The sequence below is a fragment of the Malus domestica genome, chromosome 01 (genome assembly GCF_042453785.1).
Source record: "Malus domestica chromosome 01, GDT2T_hap1".
Lineage (NCBI taxonomy): Eukaryota > Viridiplantae > Streptophyta > Magnoliopsida > Rosales > Rosaceae > Malus > Malus domestica.
Genome location: NC_091661.1, coordinates 25868066 through 25887845, shown reverse-complemented (window position 1 = coordinate 25887845; position 19780 = coordinate 25868066). Strand labels below are relative to the sequence as shown.

At 37.0% G+C, this 19780-nt stretch overlaps 3 protein-coding genes across 4 annotated transcripts; 2 read left to right on the top strand and 1 right to left on the bottom strand.

Moving 5' to 3' along the window:
* Positions 1 to 2448: 2448 nt before the first annotated feature.
* Positions 2449 to 6006, top strand: LOC103437252 (uncharacterized). The gene is made up of 4 exons (XM_008375729.4): positions 2449 to 2907; positions 3549 to 3823; positions 5064 to 5177; positions 5736 to 6006. Exons 1-3 carry the CDS (start codon positions 2631 to 2633, stop codon positions 5127 to 5129), a joined length of 618 nt encoding a protein of 205 aa, XP_008373951.1. The 5' UTR covers positions 2449 to 2630; the 3' UTR covers positions 5130 to 5177; positions 5736 to 6006.
* A 1007-nt stretch (positions 6007 to 7013) lies between these two features.
* LOC103437244 (nuclear pore complex protein NUP88) lies at positions 7014 to 12782 on the top strand. Its single transcript, XM_008375719.4, has 9 exons — positions 7014 to 7697; positions 8017 to 8168; positions 8568 to 8690; positions 8925 to 9069; positions 9444 to 9505; positions 10111 to 10327; positions 10618 to 11541; positions 11652 to 11901; positions 12137 to 12782. The coding sequence occupies exons 1-9, from the start codon at positions 7407 to 7409 to the stop codon at positions 12400 to 12402; spliced, it is 2430 nt and encodes an 809-aa protein (XP_008373941.1). The 5' UTR covers positions 7014 to 7406; the 3' UTR covers positions 12403 to 12782.
* A 545-nt stretch (positions 12783 to 13327) lies between these two features.
* Positions 13328 to 18537, bottom strand: LOC103437230 (3beta,22alpha-dihydroxysteroid 3-dehydrogenase-like). Of its 2 annotated transcripts, none has more exons than XM_070819487.1 (8): positions 17574 to 18537; positions 16301 to 16450; positions 15852 to 16097; positions 14430 to 14516; positions 14186 to 14264; positions 13972 to 14078; positions 13750 to 13883; positions 13328 to 13543 (listed from the first exon to the last, which is right to left on the bottom strand). In XM_070819487.1, exons 1-8 carry the CDS (start codon positions 18090 to 18092, stop codon positions 13426 to 13428), a joined length of 1440 nt encoding a protein of 479 aa, XP_070675588.1. In that variant the 5' UTR covers positions 18093 to 18537; the 3' UTR covers positions 13328 to 13425. The 2 variants fall into 2 exon arrangements, with proteins under 2 accessions (XP_070675588.1, XP_070675581.1); XM_070819480.1 differs by having other exon boundaries at positions 13328 to 13546; positions 17574 to 18383.
* Positions 18538 to 19780: the final 1243 nt, after the last annotated feature.

The following is a 19780-nucleotide window of genomic DNA, read 5'->3' as shown; positions in this document are numbered from 1 at the left end:
AGTTGTTGGGTTGCTCTCACGCCCATTTTGGATCAGGTTGATAAAGAAATCTCAAAGCTGGCATAGCCTGGCATATGTAATGTGTTTCATAACACAAAGCTGCCGGAGAGGCACGCTGGAATCTTTACAAACAGCTGGAGGACAAAACTTCACTTAATCTCGGTGGCTTGTCCGCCTTTGCAGGCCATATATTTATAGGCTCGTCTACAAGAGATGATTTTATACAATTCGGTCATTAATATCATCCTTTTCTATCAACAACTCTTGTAACGTTATTAAAGTTGTATACGAGAGCATCGCCATTTAAACAGAAAAAAATTGGACAAAATCATTTGACGGCGTCATTCGTAAGACAAATTATACAGAGACCTCTTGTGTTTTAGTCTTATCAGATAAGACAACCGTACTGAATCCAATTACACACATAATCTCCCAAACTTGAAATTGCAAAGGTTTGACGCGATGGCATGTGATTCTTAGAGCTTCAAGTGAAGCTTTGGTTGTGCTCTTCGCGTTGCGCCTCATTCGCGAGGAAGAGAAAGGAGAAACAGGAAAGAAAGGGAGAAAATGGAGAAGGAAAAGGTTTTATGGCATATTTAATCTCAGCCGCACAACCTCAATAAACCGATCTAACGGATGAGTGTACAATCTTCGTTTTTTTGTTTTTGTGGGGCTCACTTCGTATTGTATTTTTAACAAGCCGAATTGTCTATCTTTTAGAATATTATTCATAGATCACCCTTGCAAAAACTTAGCCAGGTCCAAAATCATGACATTCATTTGTAGTAAAAAAAGAATGGACGTATACAGCACTGTAAAGAAACTCTGAACCCTTTACCTAACGGTCATATGATTTCAGATTTGAATAGTTTTTGGTAGACATGATCTTTGGAGAAAGACCTAAAAGATATACAGTTGGTTCGGATCGTTGAAGTACATTACAAAGTGAGTCTTACAAAAAACATGTGTCAAAATTATGTAAAAAAAAAGTAATATCACGGATTCGTCCTTATAACATTTGAGTATATACTTCACTAGCCGTTGTATGAGGAATCTCATCAGTATCACCAACATGCCAGGCCACATAGGGTCCTCTTATAACTACTCACTGCACACAGATTAGGTGCATGATTGCTGCCGATGGATATCTTATCTTCCCAGATGGATTTTGAATTTATTCACCAAAGTTTCCAATGCCAACGTAACAATTCCATATTTTATTCCTCAATTTGTACAACTTTTTAGAACAGATTAGATTGGATTAATTATTTTTTAATTAGATTAAAGAACAGATTAAGTTGGATAATTATCAGCATGACCCATAACGGTTTATAAATTCAACCACCAAATAATCTAACCACCACGCCATTAGAAAATTGTAAAGTATTTAGCCCCCAAATATACACAAACCAAAAATTGATTTAAAACCCACAAATTGATTCGCAAAGGCGAATTGTTCCATGTGGCCACATGGTCTCGAATCGGTTGGTTCCACTATACCCGGTTCAATTGATTGGCAGTTCTTTTAATAGTGAAGTGAACCAAATTTTTGAAAAAAAGAAATATAGCAGCTTTTGCCCATTTGATAAGATTCATGTACATCGTACAGCCTAAATATTCCTGGTCAATTGACCCACAAACGAGATATTTGCCAAAACTCTGTAGCAATAAACTTTAAAATTGTGAGTGAAAAGTATGTTACAGTTGGTCGTTTATGTGAGTATTGTTAATTTTTTATCGTTGATTTATATAGGACTTACAATACATTAATAATCATGTATGCTTGTGAGACAGATTATGACAGAGTTATTAAATAGGCGTACACACAAATTTGAATGATTAAAGACTCATCATGCCTAAAGGATCAATACTTATTCACGAATGTAGACTAATGTCCTTGATCAAGTTATTGCGTAGACATGCATGCAAATCTAGATGATTTAACACATGGTATCAACGATTATGATTCATTCATGCATGTAGAAAATTGTCCTTAACAAAGTTATTGCATAGACACGCACCCAAGTCCAGATTTGAAACCTATGATTCATCAACTATCAGAATTAACACGAGTAAAGAGATTATCCTTGACAAAGTTATTATGTGCTTAAGCTTGAATGATTTGACCCATGATTATTGGTGATCATAATTCGTTCACGCAATCAGTGACAAAGTTATTGTGTAATTCGCATATTTCTACGCATGTTCAGGCAATTTAGAACTCGAAAATATCGATGCATGAACAATCAAACCCTTTCTAAATAAAATAGAAAAGTAAAATATGTCGTTTGTTTTGCCGAAAAAAGTAAAATATGTCGTTGATTGTCGGTTCTAGGGCATTTAGGTATTGCCGTTAACTTGTGATGAGTAAAATACCGAGAAAGGGAGGACTCATCCGTTTGACCGGCAACTTGCGCGTATAAAGTCCCAGTCATTGTCATCACTAACCCCCCAAGGAAGAAATCCAAGAACCGAGTCCAGTCAAAACATTACACCTCACGCCTGCACTGCACCTTCCCCTCCCTTCCCAGTTCCCACCCTTCTTAATTGCCTTCTTTCTCCCTTTCGTACCAGTCCTAGAGCCTCCGATCATTCTTCGAGAACCAGAACTCGAAACCGAAGATTAAGACATGGGTTTTTTGAAGGAAGAGAAATCGAAGAGGGTTCTGAGGGGGGTTAAGACTGTGTTTTTCTTGATTACTATGTTGATTTCTCTGCTGCTGTTTTCGGCTCCGATTCTGCTTGTGATTGCCGATACGCTTGTTCCTTCGGCTATACTTTCTGCCTCTTCGTCTTCTTCTTTGATTTCTTTTGAAACGCTGTCGTCCCATTTCAATAACTACGATTTTCGATCTTCCCTCGTCGATATTCCGTTGATTTCCATCATAAGATCAGCTGTCATATTTTGTAAGCCTTAATCCTTACTCCTTTCGTTGCTTGTTTTTTTCGTACTACTTGTTTTTCTTTCACTTTCTGAGCACAAAATTAGGTGAGTCGGGTCAGTCGGCCAGCCGTAAGATACGAGTTACTTCAGTTGGTGTGCCGTTCAATGATCACACTTGTATTGGGATTGCAGAAATGAGTTAGGTTAGATGGCTAGGACAGCAGAATACGCTTGTATTGGGATTGCAGAAATGAGTTAGGTTAGCTGGCTATGACAGCAGAACAGTGTCTCCTGTCGCTTTGCACTCAAATTTGAATCGAGAAAAGCATAAGTCTCGGGATTGCAGCCGAAAAGCATAAGTCTCGAGATTGCAGCCGTGAGTTAGGTCATTTGATCAGAACAGTTGATCTTGTTGCTCTGGAATCCTGATCCAAAAAGCATATATTTTTAGATTGGATACATATGTTAGGTTAGTTGGCGAGGTCAGTGTGTCATCTCTCATGAGCTATGTTTTAGGATCGTAGACATGAGTCAGGTTAGCTGGCCAGAATAGCATGTTTTGCCACCTCCCGAGTTTGAATCACCTCCCTGTAGATTAGATTGTTTTTCGACTAATCTAATCATGGTGAAATTAATTAGAATTGGGTTTTTCTTTTATCTGCAGGCGTTTACAGCTTCTGTGATGGACGAAGGCTATCACACGGACCGTATTTGGGGATCACAACCATGTGTTCTGTTTTGTCCCTGGTGTTTGTTTCATTGAAGGCTTCGTTCGTGTTTGGGGCTTCCGGTGTGGAGAGGGCAGAGTATGTGAGAGCAACAGATATTGCTTTGTTCGTCTGCTCCCTGGTTTTGGCCGTTGGGCATATTGTGGTGGCATATAGAACAAGTTGCAGAGAAAGAAGGAAGCTTTGGGTGTACAAAATTGACATTGAAGCTGTAAGTCCTTTCGCTCTTATCTAATCTCCATTTTCTCAGATGAAATCGTGTCAGTTTTGGGGCTGTAAGTTTTGACTTTAATTGGAAGAAATGGAGTTCTTAAATCAAATGACAGACGAAGGTTAAGCTAGTTGGTTAGGTTTGTGTCAGCGCCTCCTTAACACAAGTTCAAATCATCTCACGACGAGTTAGAATAATTTAGAATATTGCTTCCTGAAAAGAAGGGCAAATCTTGCTCCCACTTATCAATGAGAAACGTTTGAAAATCAAAAGTTTTCTTCTTTTTTAAAACGGTGTTTTAAGAATTTTTTCTGATAAAATAGGCTTTTTAAGTGACTTGTTCGTAAATAAGCGTATATGAGTAAATTGAGATGTCTGTGGTTCAACCACTATCATTGAAATTCGCTTGAAAGTTTCAATTCAATTGGTGTTTTTTTTTGTTTTGGCCAATAATTTAATTGCTGATCGTGAAAGGGTTGAATACTTTGGATTCTAAATTTCTAATCTTCTGGAAGGTCGAAATTCATTTTCCATTTTTCTTTAGGCAACATTGAAAACGTTTACGATGCTTGCTTCTTACCATATTAATATTAATCTTTGTCCATAATCCCTGCTTTCCATTTTTTTTTAACTTTATTGGTGAATTGTCAAAATATATCGGCTTTTTAAACGAAATGGTTGGCATAACTTCCATTTTGTTTCCTGACATTGAAACTTGATAGAAGTGGTTAATGAGTCCATCCACCGTCAATTCTTTGGTTATTTTATAAAAAATCTTCATTAAATGAAAAAAAAAGTGGAGGAAATGATTTGACAAAATACCTTCAATTTTAACGGAGATTTTTCGAGGAATGATCATAATGAATGACGGTGGACAAAGTCAAAACTACTTGTATCGATTTTTCATTTCAAGAATCAAAGTGGAGAGTTATATCGATCATTTTAAGGAATAAGGCCAAATACATCACTGAGTCCTGTATTCGAGGAAGAATCCGTGATGGGTGGCCGTATACAGAGATGGGCAGCTTTTCCTTTATATTCGAATTGTTGACCACATGCCATATGCAGCAACGCTGCCAAATATTTTGTCACGTCAGAATAAACTACTTTCTGCCATGAGAATCTTCCCCAAATCATGTGCTTTCTGCTAATCCCCAGTTAATCATAATTAAACATGATTAAGCATAAAAAAGTTCATGATTTATCAAATGCTGATGTGAAAATTGCGGTATGTTTGCAGGTTTCAGCTTGCAAAAATGGGTTCCCTAGGTACCAGAAGCTTCTGAAAGAAGAAAGAGTGAAGTAAACTCGCACAAACCAACCCCAATCTTAGGGGTGGTTCATTTAGTTACAGGTAATTTTGATTTTGCAGCAGTTAATTTTTGGTTTTGTTTGGAAGGGTTTTTATAACGGTTATCAGCGTTTTGAGATAACAAAAAACTCTTATAACAAAAAGACATCTTAACCAAAATGGTCTATTAGATTGGCATAACTCCTCCTTACTCACTTTGGTCCATGAGATTTGAAACTGATAGAAGTGGTACTTAAGTTTGTCTACCGTAAATTATTTTGGTCATCCAGTGAAAAATATATGTTAAATAAGGACTAAAATGACAAAAATACATTTAATTTCATAAACAATGGGCCAAAATTAACAAAAATTGATGGTTTTTGGTCATTTTCTCATTATTTAACGAAGATTTTTCATTGAATGACAAAAATGAATGATAGTGAACAAACTCAAGGATTAGTCTTAGGGACCAAAGCAAGGGGTTATGTCAATTTCATAAACTATTTTAGCTAAAAAGCCTAACAAAAGCATATGTACCAGAAGTGCTTCTCGTGATGTTTTCCTTTCCATTTCCCCATCTTATGTTCTCTTCTCATCTCAGTGGCTTTTGTTTTGGTGCAGATTTGTTAAAGTATATAGAAGAAGCTATAGAAGCAGCCCCTTCAATCAACATCATGTTGTGCAAATGGAGGTTGTGTATATATTTGTTCATCATAGAGAGAGAGAGTATATAACTTGTTACCACTGCGGCAAATACCATCATTTTTTGTTCTTTATATTCATCAAGTGTACAGTTTAATTTCTATGTAAAAGGCATAATATTTATGAAACTAGCCCAAGCTAGGGTTTTGTAAACTTGTGCTTGAAATTAATGAAATTATTGTTGTCAGAACTATCTGTATGAGCAACTTAGCGTAACATATCTAGAACACTAAATTGACTTATGATATTAAAACTCAGTTATGTAATATTTTTCTTAGAAAGTGTTGAAAGAGATTTTAGATTGAAATTTCGAACTTCGACTGTATGTGTGATGTGTCGTTTATTCTAGACAGAAAACGTCTTTCTTTTGTCAAATAGACATAAAACGTTTCAAAATATAGATAAATTTTTGGGAATTTTAACGAAAAGCTCCTGGTACTGTTTACTTTAACGAAAAACCACATTTTTACACTAAAAATTCAATCCTGGTACTATTCACTTTACACTTTATTTTGTCCTTATCGTTAAAACTCAAAGTTTTCAAGCCATTTTCATTAGTTTTTCTTAAATTTTTTAATGTCCTCGAAACATGTACAATCATTACCACTAATCTTACGGACACTCTAAAAATTCTCTACCAAATACCAACGTTGGTGTCGCGCGAGGCTTGTGTGGCGGGAGCGTTGGTAAAACCAAGTTCTAAAATATCGATGATATCGAAAATATCGGTAGTCCAAAAACAAGGAAAATTCGATGGAAATATCATGATATTATCGATATCGATAAAAATTGAATAAAAACCACGGAAATTGTAAGAAAACCTTGGAAATTTTTATTGAAACTTTGCAGGATGTTTATTTAGTTAATTATATATTAGTTTATCATAAAAAAATTGGAAGGAAATGCATTGCATGATGGATTTAACTGATTTAAGTTAATTATATAACGAGTTAGCAAACATTGTAAGTGTAGAAAATATATAGTAATTAATGAAAGAAGTTTAAACACACCATAATCATTTATATATAATGAATTAGTACAATATTTTACACTTTATACATTGTATGGTAAGATACATGAGTGACTTAATACCATATAGAGTTCCTATCAAGGTTTAAAATATCGATGATATCGGAAATATCGGTAGTCCAAAATCACGAAAATTTCGATAGAAATATCGAGATAATATCGATATTTTAGACCTGAGATAAAACGCAATGCGCGCTTCTACATTGCCCCCCCCAGGTGCAATGCAAAACTCAACGAAACGACGTCGTCCCACAGTTTAACCCCTGTGTTGCATCGTTTAAAGAAAAGGAAAATTAATAAAAAAAACTTGAAAACTTTGAGGTTTAACAGTAAAGACCAAATAAAGGGTAAAATAAATAGTATCAAAATTAACATTTTAATGTAAAAATATAATTTTTTGTTAAAAACAGTATCCCTAGCTTTCCGTCCAACTTCTTTTAAAGAAAAGCAAAACCACAGTGCGAAAAGAAGCCTCCACAAACTCCATTAAAGAAAAACAAAACCACAGTGCGAAAAGAAGCCTCCACAAACTCCAGAGCTCGGAATAGAAAGTGATAGAAAATGAGGTACAACTTCGACCTGCAGGCAACGGAAGCGGAACCGGGGCGGTCTCCGACGCCCCAAAGAGACGAAGTGGAGTGGGTCCTGCTGCAGAACCACCCGGTCTTCTCCTCCTCCGCTGCCGGTCCGGTCCACGACTTGACCGCGGCTCGAGCGCCCAGAAATCTCTTGGCCTGGGACGGAGCCTCTCGGCTTTACTTCTGGGACTCCGATAAGCTCTGCCTTCACCGGATCTCCATCCGGCTGGGCGAACCCGACCCGACTTCCGTCATCGCTTCTTCGCCTTCCAAGGTTTCCTCTCTTTCCCTCATTTTTTTTTTGAAATTTCAATTTCTTTGGTTCTGTTTGGTCGCTGAGAAAATTGAAGGATAAGAAAGTAAATGCACTCGAATGGTAGGTACTCAGCTGAGCTTAATGTAGTTAGTTGCCTAGCTTCGAGTTTTATGGTAACAGAAAGTGATTATTGAAGCGATAATTTGTACAAGAATTGAAAATTATACTGTGAATTGAATTTTCGGGCATAGTGTGGTAACGATTATCGACTAATCTTGGAGTGTACTATCTATGTCAGTTAATACTTATCTTGTTGATTATGCCTGTAATTCGATAGGTATTGCAAACTGATGTAAAGCTCGACTTTGCGGTTCACAAAATCTCAATCAATAGGAATGGATCAGCATTGCTTCTTTCTGGTTCAGGTGGTCTCTGCGTTCTGTATCTTTATGGGCGGGCTTCCAACAAAGACAATGCAACCATTTGCAGGTATGATTGGAAAAATGGAAATACGTTATCATTTTTCGTTTTCATCTTTGAACATGTTGTGCTGGGGTGTCTTAGAGAGCAACCTGAGTGATGAATCGTAATGATGGTTTAGATTATACACTTTTTTTGGGGGGAAGGGGGGGGGGGTGGTGGTGGTGATTCCTCTGCTGATCTTTCTCTCGGAGCACAATATGATTATTTAGTTCCCCTCTCCCCTTCCCTCGTTATCTATCATCATGATTTTGTATTCATGTACTAGCCTGTGTTCCCTTTCTGAAAATGTACTTGTGGGTATGACCGTATGAGCTTAATGGAGATTGTGTTGCAAATTAAATAGTTTTGATGTTCCAAAGTAAAGATTCTTAATGTATCTGTTATTTTTTAAATAAAACCTTACAGGACTGTAACTGTTGGTTCACAAATCTACTTAAGAGAAAACAATCTCATACGTATACTGCAAGTTTCATGGCATCCTAACAGTGACACCCACCTGGGAATTCTTTCTTCTGATTCAGTTTTCAGGTATGAAATCTTTTTCAAATGTAAAAGAAATTCTTTGAGGTCTTCTTAGGTTTCATCAGATCGAGCATTAGCTTTTATAAATGGTGTTTCTTATTCATATTGTGTCTGATTTAGACAAAAAAAAAAAAAACATTGTGTCCAGGTTTGGTTAGTGTATCTCTGAATTTATTTTAATTTTTGTGTTTTGAACAATTAATGTCCTTGTATCTACATTTACCTTCAGTTTTTTTGTAGAATCTTTGATTTGTCTTCAGATCTTATTCAACCAGAGCAAGAATACTATCTACAGCCTGTGCAACCAGGTCGATCCAGGAATGCGACATCAATTTGCCCAGTTGACTTTTCATTTGGGAGTGAACACCTGTGGGATTCATTTAGTGTAAGTTCATTTAAAAAAAAAAATTGACTTTGGTAATTTATTTTGTCATGCTTTTTTTTTTGTTCAAACACTGATGCTATAGATTGGAATGCTCTTGGTCTTTTGTTTCCTGTGGCGTCATTTATTGTTCATCTGTAATATGATTTTTCCTTGAAATATTGTCTGTTTCTATCAATTAAGTCATGAAGATACGAGCTATTCTATTAGGATTTTTCAAAGCTTACGTTTGTTTTAGCATAACACATGTTTCAACTGTTTGTTCATCTTTTTGTTACTATGGTCATTCATATTAGGCAAGTTGAGTTTTGCATTTTAACCGTTTTAACTGTTTTCACGTAATTTACTTAAATTCTCATTCATATGCTATTGTACAGGTTTTCATTTTGTTCAACGATGGTTCAATTTACATCCTTTGTCCCGTTGTACCATTTGGAAGGTATTTTATTCTTCATGTCGTGCCCCTTTGTAAGGCTTATAGTTTTTTCTTAAGAGGAACTACACGTAGGCCTAGTTGATCAACTAGAGATCAACTAGGCCTGGTGATCAAGGTATTTTTTTTTGAGAAGAAAGTGATCAAGGTATTTTTAATTTGTTTAAAAGCATAAAGATTCGGGATACCTAAACCAAGAGGATTGTATGGTTTCAACTATCATTTTCCGGGACACGTGCCATGTACTATAAAGCTGGATGCGTCAATTAATCCTTTTAGGAACCTTTCAGAAATGGTTAGTTTACAGAGAAGAATTAAAGTTGTCCTAATACGTTTTTGTTGGAACTATGACATAATATTCCTCCATGTAAATCTGGTGCTTCTGTGTCACTTAAAGGTTGTGAAGTATTTAACTGATAGTCTAATGTTATAAATCAAAGCGAAATATTTAACTGATAGTCTTTTCCCTTTGCATCACTGCCTTGAGTTGTTACCCTTGTATAGGCTGTAGCATCTTGGGGTGTTAGAAGTATTTATACCTTGTAGCCATCGTATGCTAACTGATCTTTGTATTGGGTGCTGAGCATAATAAATTGTTTTCTTTTGAACAGTGCCTACAAATGGGAATCCATTGTAGAGATACATAATGATGCCCAGACATTTGGCCTGAAGTCAGCCAATTCAGAGGCTGTTAGTAACTCGAATCTAGCTATTTCTTGGTTGGAAGCAACATTTCCAGCAATCACAAACCAAGAAACAGAAGGATCAGATCCATATGTGATAAAAGCTCATCCGTATGCTATATTTGATGCCTCACTCTCACTGCAGGTATCTGTGCTCTCTTACCTATAAGCGTGCAGTAGTTACTATAGCTCTATCTATGCTCCTGAGTAAATTATGTGTCGGCACTAGCTACAATTCCTTGATAATTTCATTTACTTCAAAGTTGCTGCCCTTTATCTGTTTGAATCTCTCCAAGTAAATTTGAACGAATGGCTTAAAGCCTACTCTCTTTCAGTGTTGGGTGTCTTAAGTTGGTAATTTGTGTCTCCAAGTTTGGTCTGTGTTTATTGCAATCTGTAGAAGTCCACAGTCTGACCTACATTGTAATTTCCCAGGGACCTCTGAGGAAAGTGTGTCGTGGTGAGGATGAAGAAGATTTAGCCTTCCGGGGTGCAGAATGTGAAGGTGGAGCAGTCAGTCTTCTTTATAATTTAGTCGTCAAAGACTCAATTCTGGTCACTGCCTGGAGTGGTGGGCAATTGCAAATAGATGCTATGGCCGATGAAATCCAACCGTTGTGGAATGCTGGCAGCCCACCTCGACTCCGTGTTGATTCCCATGATCATATTCTTGGTCTTGCAATGATTTGTGAGCCAACCCCAGGCAAGCTTTCACCTGTGAAGCTTGATCAACCTCTTGATAGTACTCTTTGGTTGGGACTTCCTCCCCCTCTTTTGAGGTTGGCTATTGTGGATCTGGCTTTGCCTAGGAAAGCAAAGAGTGGTTCTCTTATTATGATGTTTACTGATCCGCTGATGCCGGAAAGAATATACACCCTTCATGATGGAGGGTTAGATTCAATAGTGTTGCATTATCTTCCATTTACAAGTCAGATCAGTGGCAAGAACGAGACTATGAGAACTCCTTCTGTGCATCCTGTTCTAAGCACATGCCAGGGAGAAGTCCCCTCACAATCTCCACTTTCCGGTTTTGTGTCATTATCAGATTCATTTGGGTGTTCCTGGATCGTGGGACTCACTGTTTCGCGAGAATGTATAGTGCTGGAGATGAAGACTTGGAACCTGTTACTTCCTCATCAAGTTGATACGGAGAACAAATCTCTTTGCCTGGAAGAACCAAAAGAAAAAGATATGCCTGATCTTATAAGCAAAGAACTACTAGTTGGACCTAAGGTGGTTCTTCTTCCTCAGAGCTCACCAAGTTTACGTTCTCTTTCAGCTGATTCTATTGAAGGTCGATCAATGCTTCATGAGTACTTCAGAAGCTTTCATGAAAATTATGCGGAGTATGCATATAAGGTAACAATATGCCAAGCAATACAACAGATTATGTTTACTTGTGTCAAATCTACCTTATTAAGGGAAATGGTTCCTTTTGTTTTTTTATGAATTTTTCCTCCACCCTCTAGGTTTACTTTGAACTCAAGCATCATGGACCCATCTTGAAGAGGATAATCGATGACCAGCATGCTCGCCTAGGTAATGCACAACAGAGGCTTTCACAAGTTGAGGAGAAACAATCAAAATTGGAGGACAGAATTGACCGTGCAAAGCAGATGCAAAATCTTCTGGAGGAGCGCTTGAAATGTTTGCGGGACTTGCCAGGGCCTCATAAGAAACCACTGTCCAGAGCTGAGCGAGAGTTCAAGTTGGAGCTTGGTAATGACCATTTTTCAATAATAAGTGTACTAATGTAGCTTTTTCCATCATAAATGAGCTTAGGAGTTATGCCCTAGTTCGTAGTCAGTAATTTAATTTTCCGTTTTCCTATTTTACTGGTTCCTAAATCTTCATAATTCACTCCTGCTTAGGTGACTAGCCTATACATTTTTGGTCAGGAGTTATGCCCAGCACTAATTTTTCACTTCTAACATACATTTTTGTTGCTACGCAGACCACTTCTCCGTAGTTGAATTGGATGCATTGCATTCTTCCATTAATGCTGTAACTGCAAGGTTAAAAAGGCACACACAATCGCCGAAGGGCAATGCATCAAACCAACGTAGGCTGATTGCAAGGGGGAAAGATCCTGTGCAAGAATCTCAAGTCTCCCAGCTGAAATCCTCACTTGAGAAACTTTCACTGCTCAATAGCGAAAATTCGAAAAAGGTTAAGCTTGTTGAATCTGCATTGAAAAGTCAGGAAACAGGCAGATGTTGAGACCTACTTTGTTTCCGAATCTGCGATTAAGTTATGGCAACTCGGATGTAAGTTTTGAACCTGTGGCGGTGCACAATGTGTCATTCCGTCAAGACGGTGCCATTTTGAACGGTATTGCCCAGCAGATGTGCAAGTCGAGCGGAAGCTTCCGGCAATTGAAGCCGGGGGGCGCCAACAGCTCTACTGCTGTAGTTATTCTGGCATGCTTGTAGTGGCAGATGCTCTCCTTGAGAGACGACGTATTGTGTACAAAATAATTGTAATTTTTTCTTAAGCAATTTCGGCTTCTATCATTTTACAAGATGAGAAATGTTGAATCTGTTGAAAGATTGAAACATTATTGAATGTGTTGCACTTGTAATGTATTTTTGGTCGATTCATTTTCTCTTTGGAATTATATGTTTCTGTTGTAATTGGTAACGTGAGTTGAACTAATCAAAATCAAATACAAACGGCAAATTGATTAAAAACTAAAAAGTAATCACTTCAACGATCGAAGTTTTAAGAGATTCTTAGATGCAACCGAGAACATATCCCAACGACGGCGAATGATGATGTGGACCAGGGCCATAAAAGCACGCGGAAGAATGGCTCGAGGAGGAAAAGTCTTTCAGGTGGATTTCCTTTTTAATAATTAAAGCACATTAATGATAGGCTAAAACATAAAAGAGCTACAAAATCTGCCATCACCTACAAAACCCCCACGTTACGAAGGAAAGAGAAATCAATTAAAAGAATTTTAACGAAAAATTTTCGGTATTGTTTATTTAAAAAAAAAATCATATTTTTACATTAAAAAGTCAATTCTAATACTATTCACTTTACCCTTTATTTAGTTATTTTCGTTAAAACTCAAAGTTTTCAAACTATTTTTATTAGTTTTCCTATCAATTAATCATTTGATTTAATTTCACTAAACTATTAATTAATTAATAATATAATTTTATTGGGTTGGAGATCAAAGGATATTACAGCTCTAGTACTACTACATAATTTCCTGACTCATTTGCTTTCTCCTCTGGTTTACTCTTTACATTGCCCATATGACACATTGTTCCTCCGCTGCACATTGATCGGGTACCTCTTCTGCGTCCTCGTCGTCGGAAAAAACACCAGCTTATCTTCCTCATCAGGAACCCAACTGCTAACATAAACAATCAGCGTCGTCAGTTTAACAGGAAATATGCGCAAATACAAGTGGTTGCAAATCTAAACAAACAATAACCCGTACACATAAAACATTTTCATGCCACTTTATTGTCGGTTTAGTGCCCCTCAAGTTCTATTTGTGATTGAAAATATAATACCACTTCTATTTGTGCAGATTTACGTAGTTTTTTTGGGTACCTGAAACGAGTGACTAAGTGGTGAAGGAAGACTGAGATTTCTACTCTGGCAAGCTCATAGCCTGGGCACAGCCTTGGCCCTCCTCCGAATGGTGTGAACACATTTGCTGGGCTTGTGGCCGGTCCAGAGTTGCTCTACGAAAATCATGTTTTTAATAAAAAATTATAAATTAAAAAAAAATGAGTAAACATACTTATTAGGCAGAGATGTATAATTAAGTACCTGCCACCTCCATGGATTAAAAGTTCGAGCGTCCTTGAAATGATCTTGATCAAGATGTACAGCACGGAACGATGCAAATACCTTCCAACCTTTAGGGATTGTGTATCCTGTTCATATTATTTTCACCGATTAATAACTTTATTCGCGTGCATAAGAATTTGAAAAATATCCAGTTCGGAATGCAGGTTGTTTACGTGGTATAGAAAGTTGTTACCTTTAATGTGAACATCCGTCATTGCCCGCCTAAATATCCCGCTAATTATGTTTGCTACTCGCAGTGTCTCGTTTACAACCTAAATTTGAACGAACAAAGTCAATAAACTTCGAAGAATTAGAGTCCCGACAATTTGTAAGCATGTTTGGCAATGACATAATGTCGGATTCTAACAACACTTTTGTTATTAGAGTTCGACATAATAATATCCGTTATTTTTGAGAGTTTTGAAATCAATACTTACACACTGAGTGAATGGCATTGACTTATAATCACTCCATTCCAAAGTCTCGGATGACTTCTTGTTCGCCCTAATTTGCTCATGTTCCTCCTGCAATGTGGATTCAGAACTTCATTAACAATTTAACAAACATTTTACCTATAAAAAATAAGAAAAAGACTTCCATTATTCAGCAAAGATAATAATCTTGATTGTCTAGTATGAACCGGCTCATAGCATGAATCGAGATATTTAGCTGTTTAACCCTTTAGCCATGGCCTGAAACTCAGTCCAGACTCCAGACTAAGAGCAGGTCCATTTTAGCACTTTCGGTTGACAACATAATCCGACGGTAGAGCTCGGAACATCACACGAGTGCACGGACACCAAAACAATCCTAGGAATCGAAAAAGGATAACAATGCTAGGGTGCTGACAGCATTGAAACCTCCTATTTACACCGTTGGATTGTTGTGGTCCTAGAAATCAGAACCGCACGATTCCCAATGGCCCAGCTTTGGGACCCCTAGGGTCAGTAGAATGACCAGAATACCCTCCCAAACCAGCTGCACGTGAAGCAAAGAGGCGACGTAGTCAAAAGACCAAAACTGCCGAGAATCTGACAATATTTACAGCACACTGAAGCGTGCAGTTTGGAAGGGAGCGAAGGGGAAAAGCATGTCATCATTCTGTCCGTTGGTTTTATCAGTATGTTGTCCCACTTTTACATTCTCTACTTTATTTTTTAGAATGTGATATTCACACATCTCTTTTTATTTATTACACATTAGTTGTTAATTTTTGTCCGTTGATTTTCTTCAATTCATCTGATCCGAAGACCGAAAATGAGAAAATGTGTGAGAAGTAAAAATAGATGTATGGATATCACACCCCTATTTTTTTACTACCTTGTAACACTTTAGGCTATATTTTCTCGATAGGGACAATTTTGTCTTTTTAATGCAAAAATTTGAGAAGTAATTTTCACATTCTCTTTAACGCCCCACCCTCATTCATTTTTGGGTCTTAAAAGTGAATAAATTGAAAGATAATTGAAAGATACAAACATGGAGAGGAATGTCCGACACTCATTTTTCTTTCTTATGTTAATTCTCTATGCACACACATCGGATGTGATAATCTTACAAGTTTATGTATTTCGAGGACACGTTGTTTAGTTATATATGTAATTATCTAATGCAACTTACGACTGATCAAGATACGTGCAATTACTCAGTAAACCATATGGCGGTCACTTAAACCCTAGTTTATCCAATGCAATCTATCGAAAACAAAGTGAATGGTTGAGGATTTAGATAACAAAAAAGTGGATGTTGAAATGCCCAACAGAGTAACGTGAGCATATGATGGCAGTTGCAAGACTAGCAGTCCCCACTAGGCAAATAAAGCGAGAAAAGAAAAAGGGACGTGGGGGAGAGAGTGGCACCTTGAGTTGAGCATGGGCCAGAGGTGTCTCCGTCAAGAACTTTACGGCAAGTGTCATGATTGTTGAGGTGGTTTCATAGCCGGCCACCAGCAAAGCAAGCAAGAAATCCACAATCTCCTCGTCGGAGAGTGCGGTGTCTCCGCTCAAAAGTGCGCCTAACATGTCCTCTTTTATCTGCCCGGCTTCGCTCTCCTCCCTCCTTTGCCTCACTATCAAGGTCAATGCCTCCGCCACCTTTGTCCGCGCCTTCAATTTCAAATTCCCAATTAATTAAATAAATTAGGTTTAAATTTGACAAAAAAAAAACTAATTAGGTTTAAATACATGAAAAATACACAAAGTCTAACACACTTGACAAACGATAAATCCGTTATTTTGTGTTTTCAAATAATATAGTTCTAATTACACAATTAATTAAATCATCGTACAAGAAAAAGAGAGGAAATTACAGTAATGGCCCGGCGGTAGGTGGTGGAAAATAGAGGCAAAGGAACGGAGAAGAAGCCTTCGATCAGTAGGACGTACTCCTTCCTTAGACTTTCGGTCCATTCATTTGGATCAAAGCTCATGAGTTGCTTCACTGCTAGTTCAAAAGTTATCTGCACATAATTTAATTAATTAACTAATAAAAATTAAGATTAATTAAGGTTCAATAAAATATAAATCCAGAAGTACACGAGCTAGCAAGAAAATGATGTCTCAAGGGGACAGCCCCTTTTAGGGAAGGAGTCCTTATTTAAAAAAAAAAAAATGGGAACTCCCTCTTGACTATTAAATTTGACTTTAATGAAATTACGTAACTGTGATTAAATTACAAAACACATAATCTCAACCACATGATTTCATTAAAGCCAAATCTAACAGTTAAGAGGATGTTCTTATTTTTTTTTGAAAAATGAGATCCCTTCTCTTAAAGACTTCTTTTTTTTATTTTTCTATTTGTAGCCGTTTACTTTAAATTGTGGTAACGTGCACTTTGCACTTGTATGCATGTCACCCACACTTTAGGCCATGGGATCCTAGTCACCTCCATTTCTCTTCGACTGGAAGTCGAAACCCCATGGAGCATAATACCATTATAACATGATTAATTAAATTATAACATAATTAATTAAATTAAAACTAACTATATAACCAATTATAAAAGATGAACTTTAATGAAAAACTCCCGGTATTGTTTACTTTAACGAAAAATCACATTTTTACACTAAAAAATCAATTATAGTACTATTTATTTTACCTTTATTTTGTCCTTATAGTTAAAACTCAGAGTTTTAAAGCTATTTTCATTAGCTTTCCTTTATAAAAAAAAACTCATTTTAATTAAAACATTCCATTGATTATAAAGCATTCTAAACAAACTTTACCTTTGTCCTCTACTTTTTGAGGAATAGCAACAAAAAAAAAATTGTCAATATCTCTTTGCATTTTTAATAAAACTATTTGAATCCACAAAATTGACAGATTATCAGTCCTCATGACTTCATACTCTGTTTATTAATAACTGTGCCAATTTTACGTGTCCAATATCATCTTTTTATAATTGTATTTAATTAAAAAAAGAAAAGAAAACAACACCATGTAAGAAAAACACCATTTTCTATTTCTAACTTGGTGAAGAAAAAAATCCAAACTAAAATGTAATAGCTTATCTTGTAGGTCTTAATTTCGAATTCCGAACCTGCCCTAATCCTATCTTAAAGAAGTACAGTGGTACAATACCTTTTTGGCCTCCTCCATGAGAAAGATCCGGTCGGCCCATGAATCCATGTTGAGCCGGATCAACCGGTCTATGTCGTCCAAAAGGTGGTCCCTAATGATAGAGGAGTTTGCAAAGCTCATAGTCAGAGAATGCATCCGTTTATGGAGGCTGCCCTTCATCAGCAACAAAGAGTGCTTCCCCATAAGGTTGGTTATGGAGCCAGGGTAGCTGCACTCGAACAGCTTCCCTTCGTTCTGCAGGATGAACCGATTGGTCTCCGGGTCGGTGGAGAACACGGTCGGCTCTCCAAACACGTGAGTTGTGAATATGGATCCGAACCGGGTCACGCGCTCGTCGATGAACGGTTCGGGGTTCTCAGTCTTGTAGGCTGAGATGAGCTGCAGAGTCTCCCCTATAAATGGTAACCCTAGATTCCCCGGAGGCAGCCTCAGCCTCCGGCACCTAGACTTTCTCAGAAAAACGTAAACTAGGGTTGAAAGGATAGAGAAAACCAAGAAAAATGAGAAGAGGAAATCCATGGAGTTTTAATATTTGAGTACACACTAACAATCTCTCTCTCTCTCTCTCTCTCTCTCTCTCTCTCTCTCTAAGCTCAAAGTGCTTGTGTACTCTCTCTCTCTAAGCTCAAAGTGCTTGTGTACTCTCTCTCTCTCTCTCTCTCTAAGCTCAAAGTGCTTGTGTATATATTTGTTTATATGTATATATTTGTGTATGGGGAGTGGGTATATATAGAAAAAGGAAAGAGTTGGGGGTAGGGAAAGAGATGGCGGGGAGGTGGTGGGGAAAGCACACGAGGGGTTTCGAGAATCGAAAAATGGATCGGTGGATCTGATTGTTAAATAAGAATCTAAAGAGGGAGATGAGAGGAGAGAAGGAAATTTAATGTCGGATATTTTAGTGTCTGACAACTTTTTATTTTTAATCACTTTTTCTACTTTTTCTCATAAAACGATATCGTTCCTTTTCTGCGTTTCTGTGGATAAAGAGTAGTGAGACTTTGTTGGGGAAAATATGGAGTGGTAAAAAGAGCGGATTGTTGGTTTAGTTTTGGTGTGTTTCATTGGTGTTGTATGAATGTGTTGAAGTGTCCATGTCTTGGCCGTTTGATTAAAAGAATGCATTAGGAGAAAGAAAATTGTTGACTTTTTAAGTTACCGATTGCGAATTTTAGCTTAAAAGGAAAATTAATGGAAAGTTTTTAAAAAAATTAGTTTTAATGAAAAATGATAAATAAAGGTGTAGTGAATAGTATCAAAGAAAGGTAAAAATATGATTTTTCGTTAAAAGTGAATAATACCAGAAGCGTTTTGTTAAAACTTCACAGTTTAAATGCTTTATAGTCTGGGAGAAGATAAATATTTGTATGAGTTTAATTTTTTTGCAATTATTCTATGTGTGGTATCACTGTGGCTTATATTATTAATTAACACGTATTAATAAGCTTAATAAATTTCAACTTTGTTGTCATAAATTTAGAGGCCACACAAAGACCACACACAAAATAAATGCGGAATATTTGATCTCGGTAAATGTTTGTATTTATTTCGGTGTTATCAACACCACCGCCTTCTTCTATCTGCCTTTTACAGCGTTGCGTGTGGATTTCCACATGCTTCATGGCTGGGTTTTCCCAGCTTGTGATTGTAATTGAAGTGTTGTTCTAAACTGATGGAGGTGATCGGAGTGGGAATGCTTTGTCAGGGATGTGGAATCGACCTGGACGGAATTTGCTGGTGCGGAAGAGGTTGCAGCAGTGTTCTAGGTTTCTTTTCGTTTCTGTTTGGTTTGGGCTTCTCATGTAATTTTGGCTCGTCTAATTGTGCTTTTTTTTTTTTGAACGAGCTCGTCTAATTTTGTTTGTATATTTGTCTTTGGTGGTGTTTTCTAAGTTTGTGTTGTTTGTGTAATAAAGGTTTTTACCTTTGGTTGACAAAAAATATACAACATTAATTCTACTGAAAAATATATTGATTTCAATTTAACGCAACGACTTGGAATTAGTAGCGCAAAACACTCCTCGTCTTAGTATATACTCGCAATCGATAATAAATTAATGGTTTTAAAATAAAGCTTGTAGAGAAACCCTCCTAACATGTGGAAGACTAGCTAATAATAATAACCTTAGACACCATTTTTTGTTAAGAAAAACTAATGAAAAATGTTTGAAAACTTTGAATTTTAAAGAAAATGATAAAATAAAGAGTAA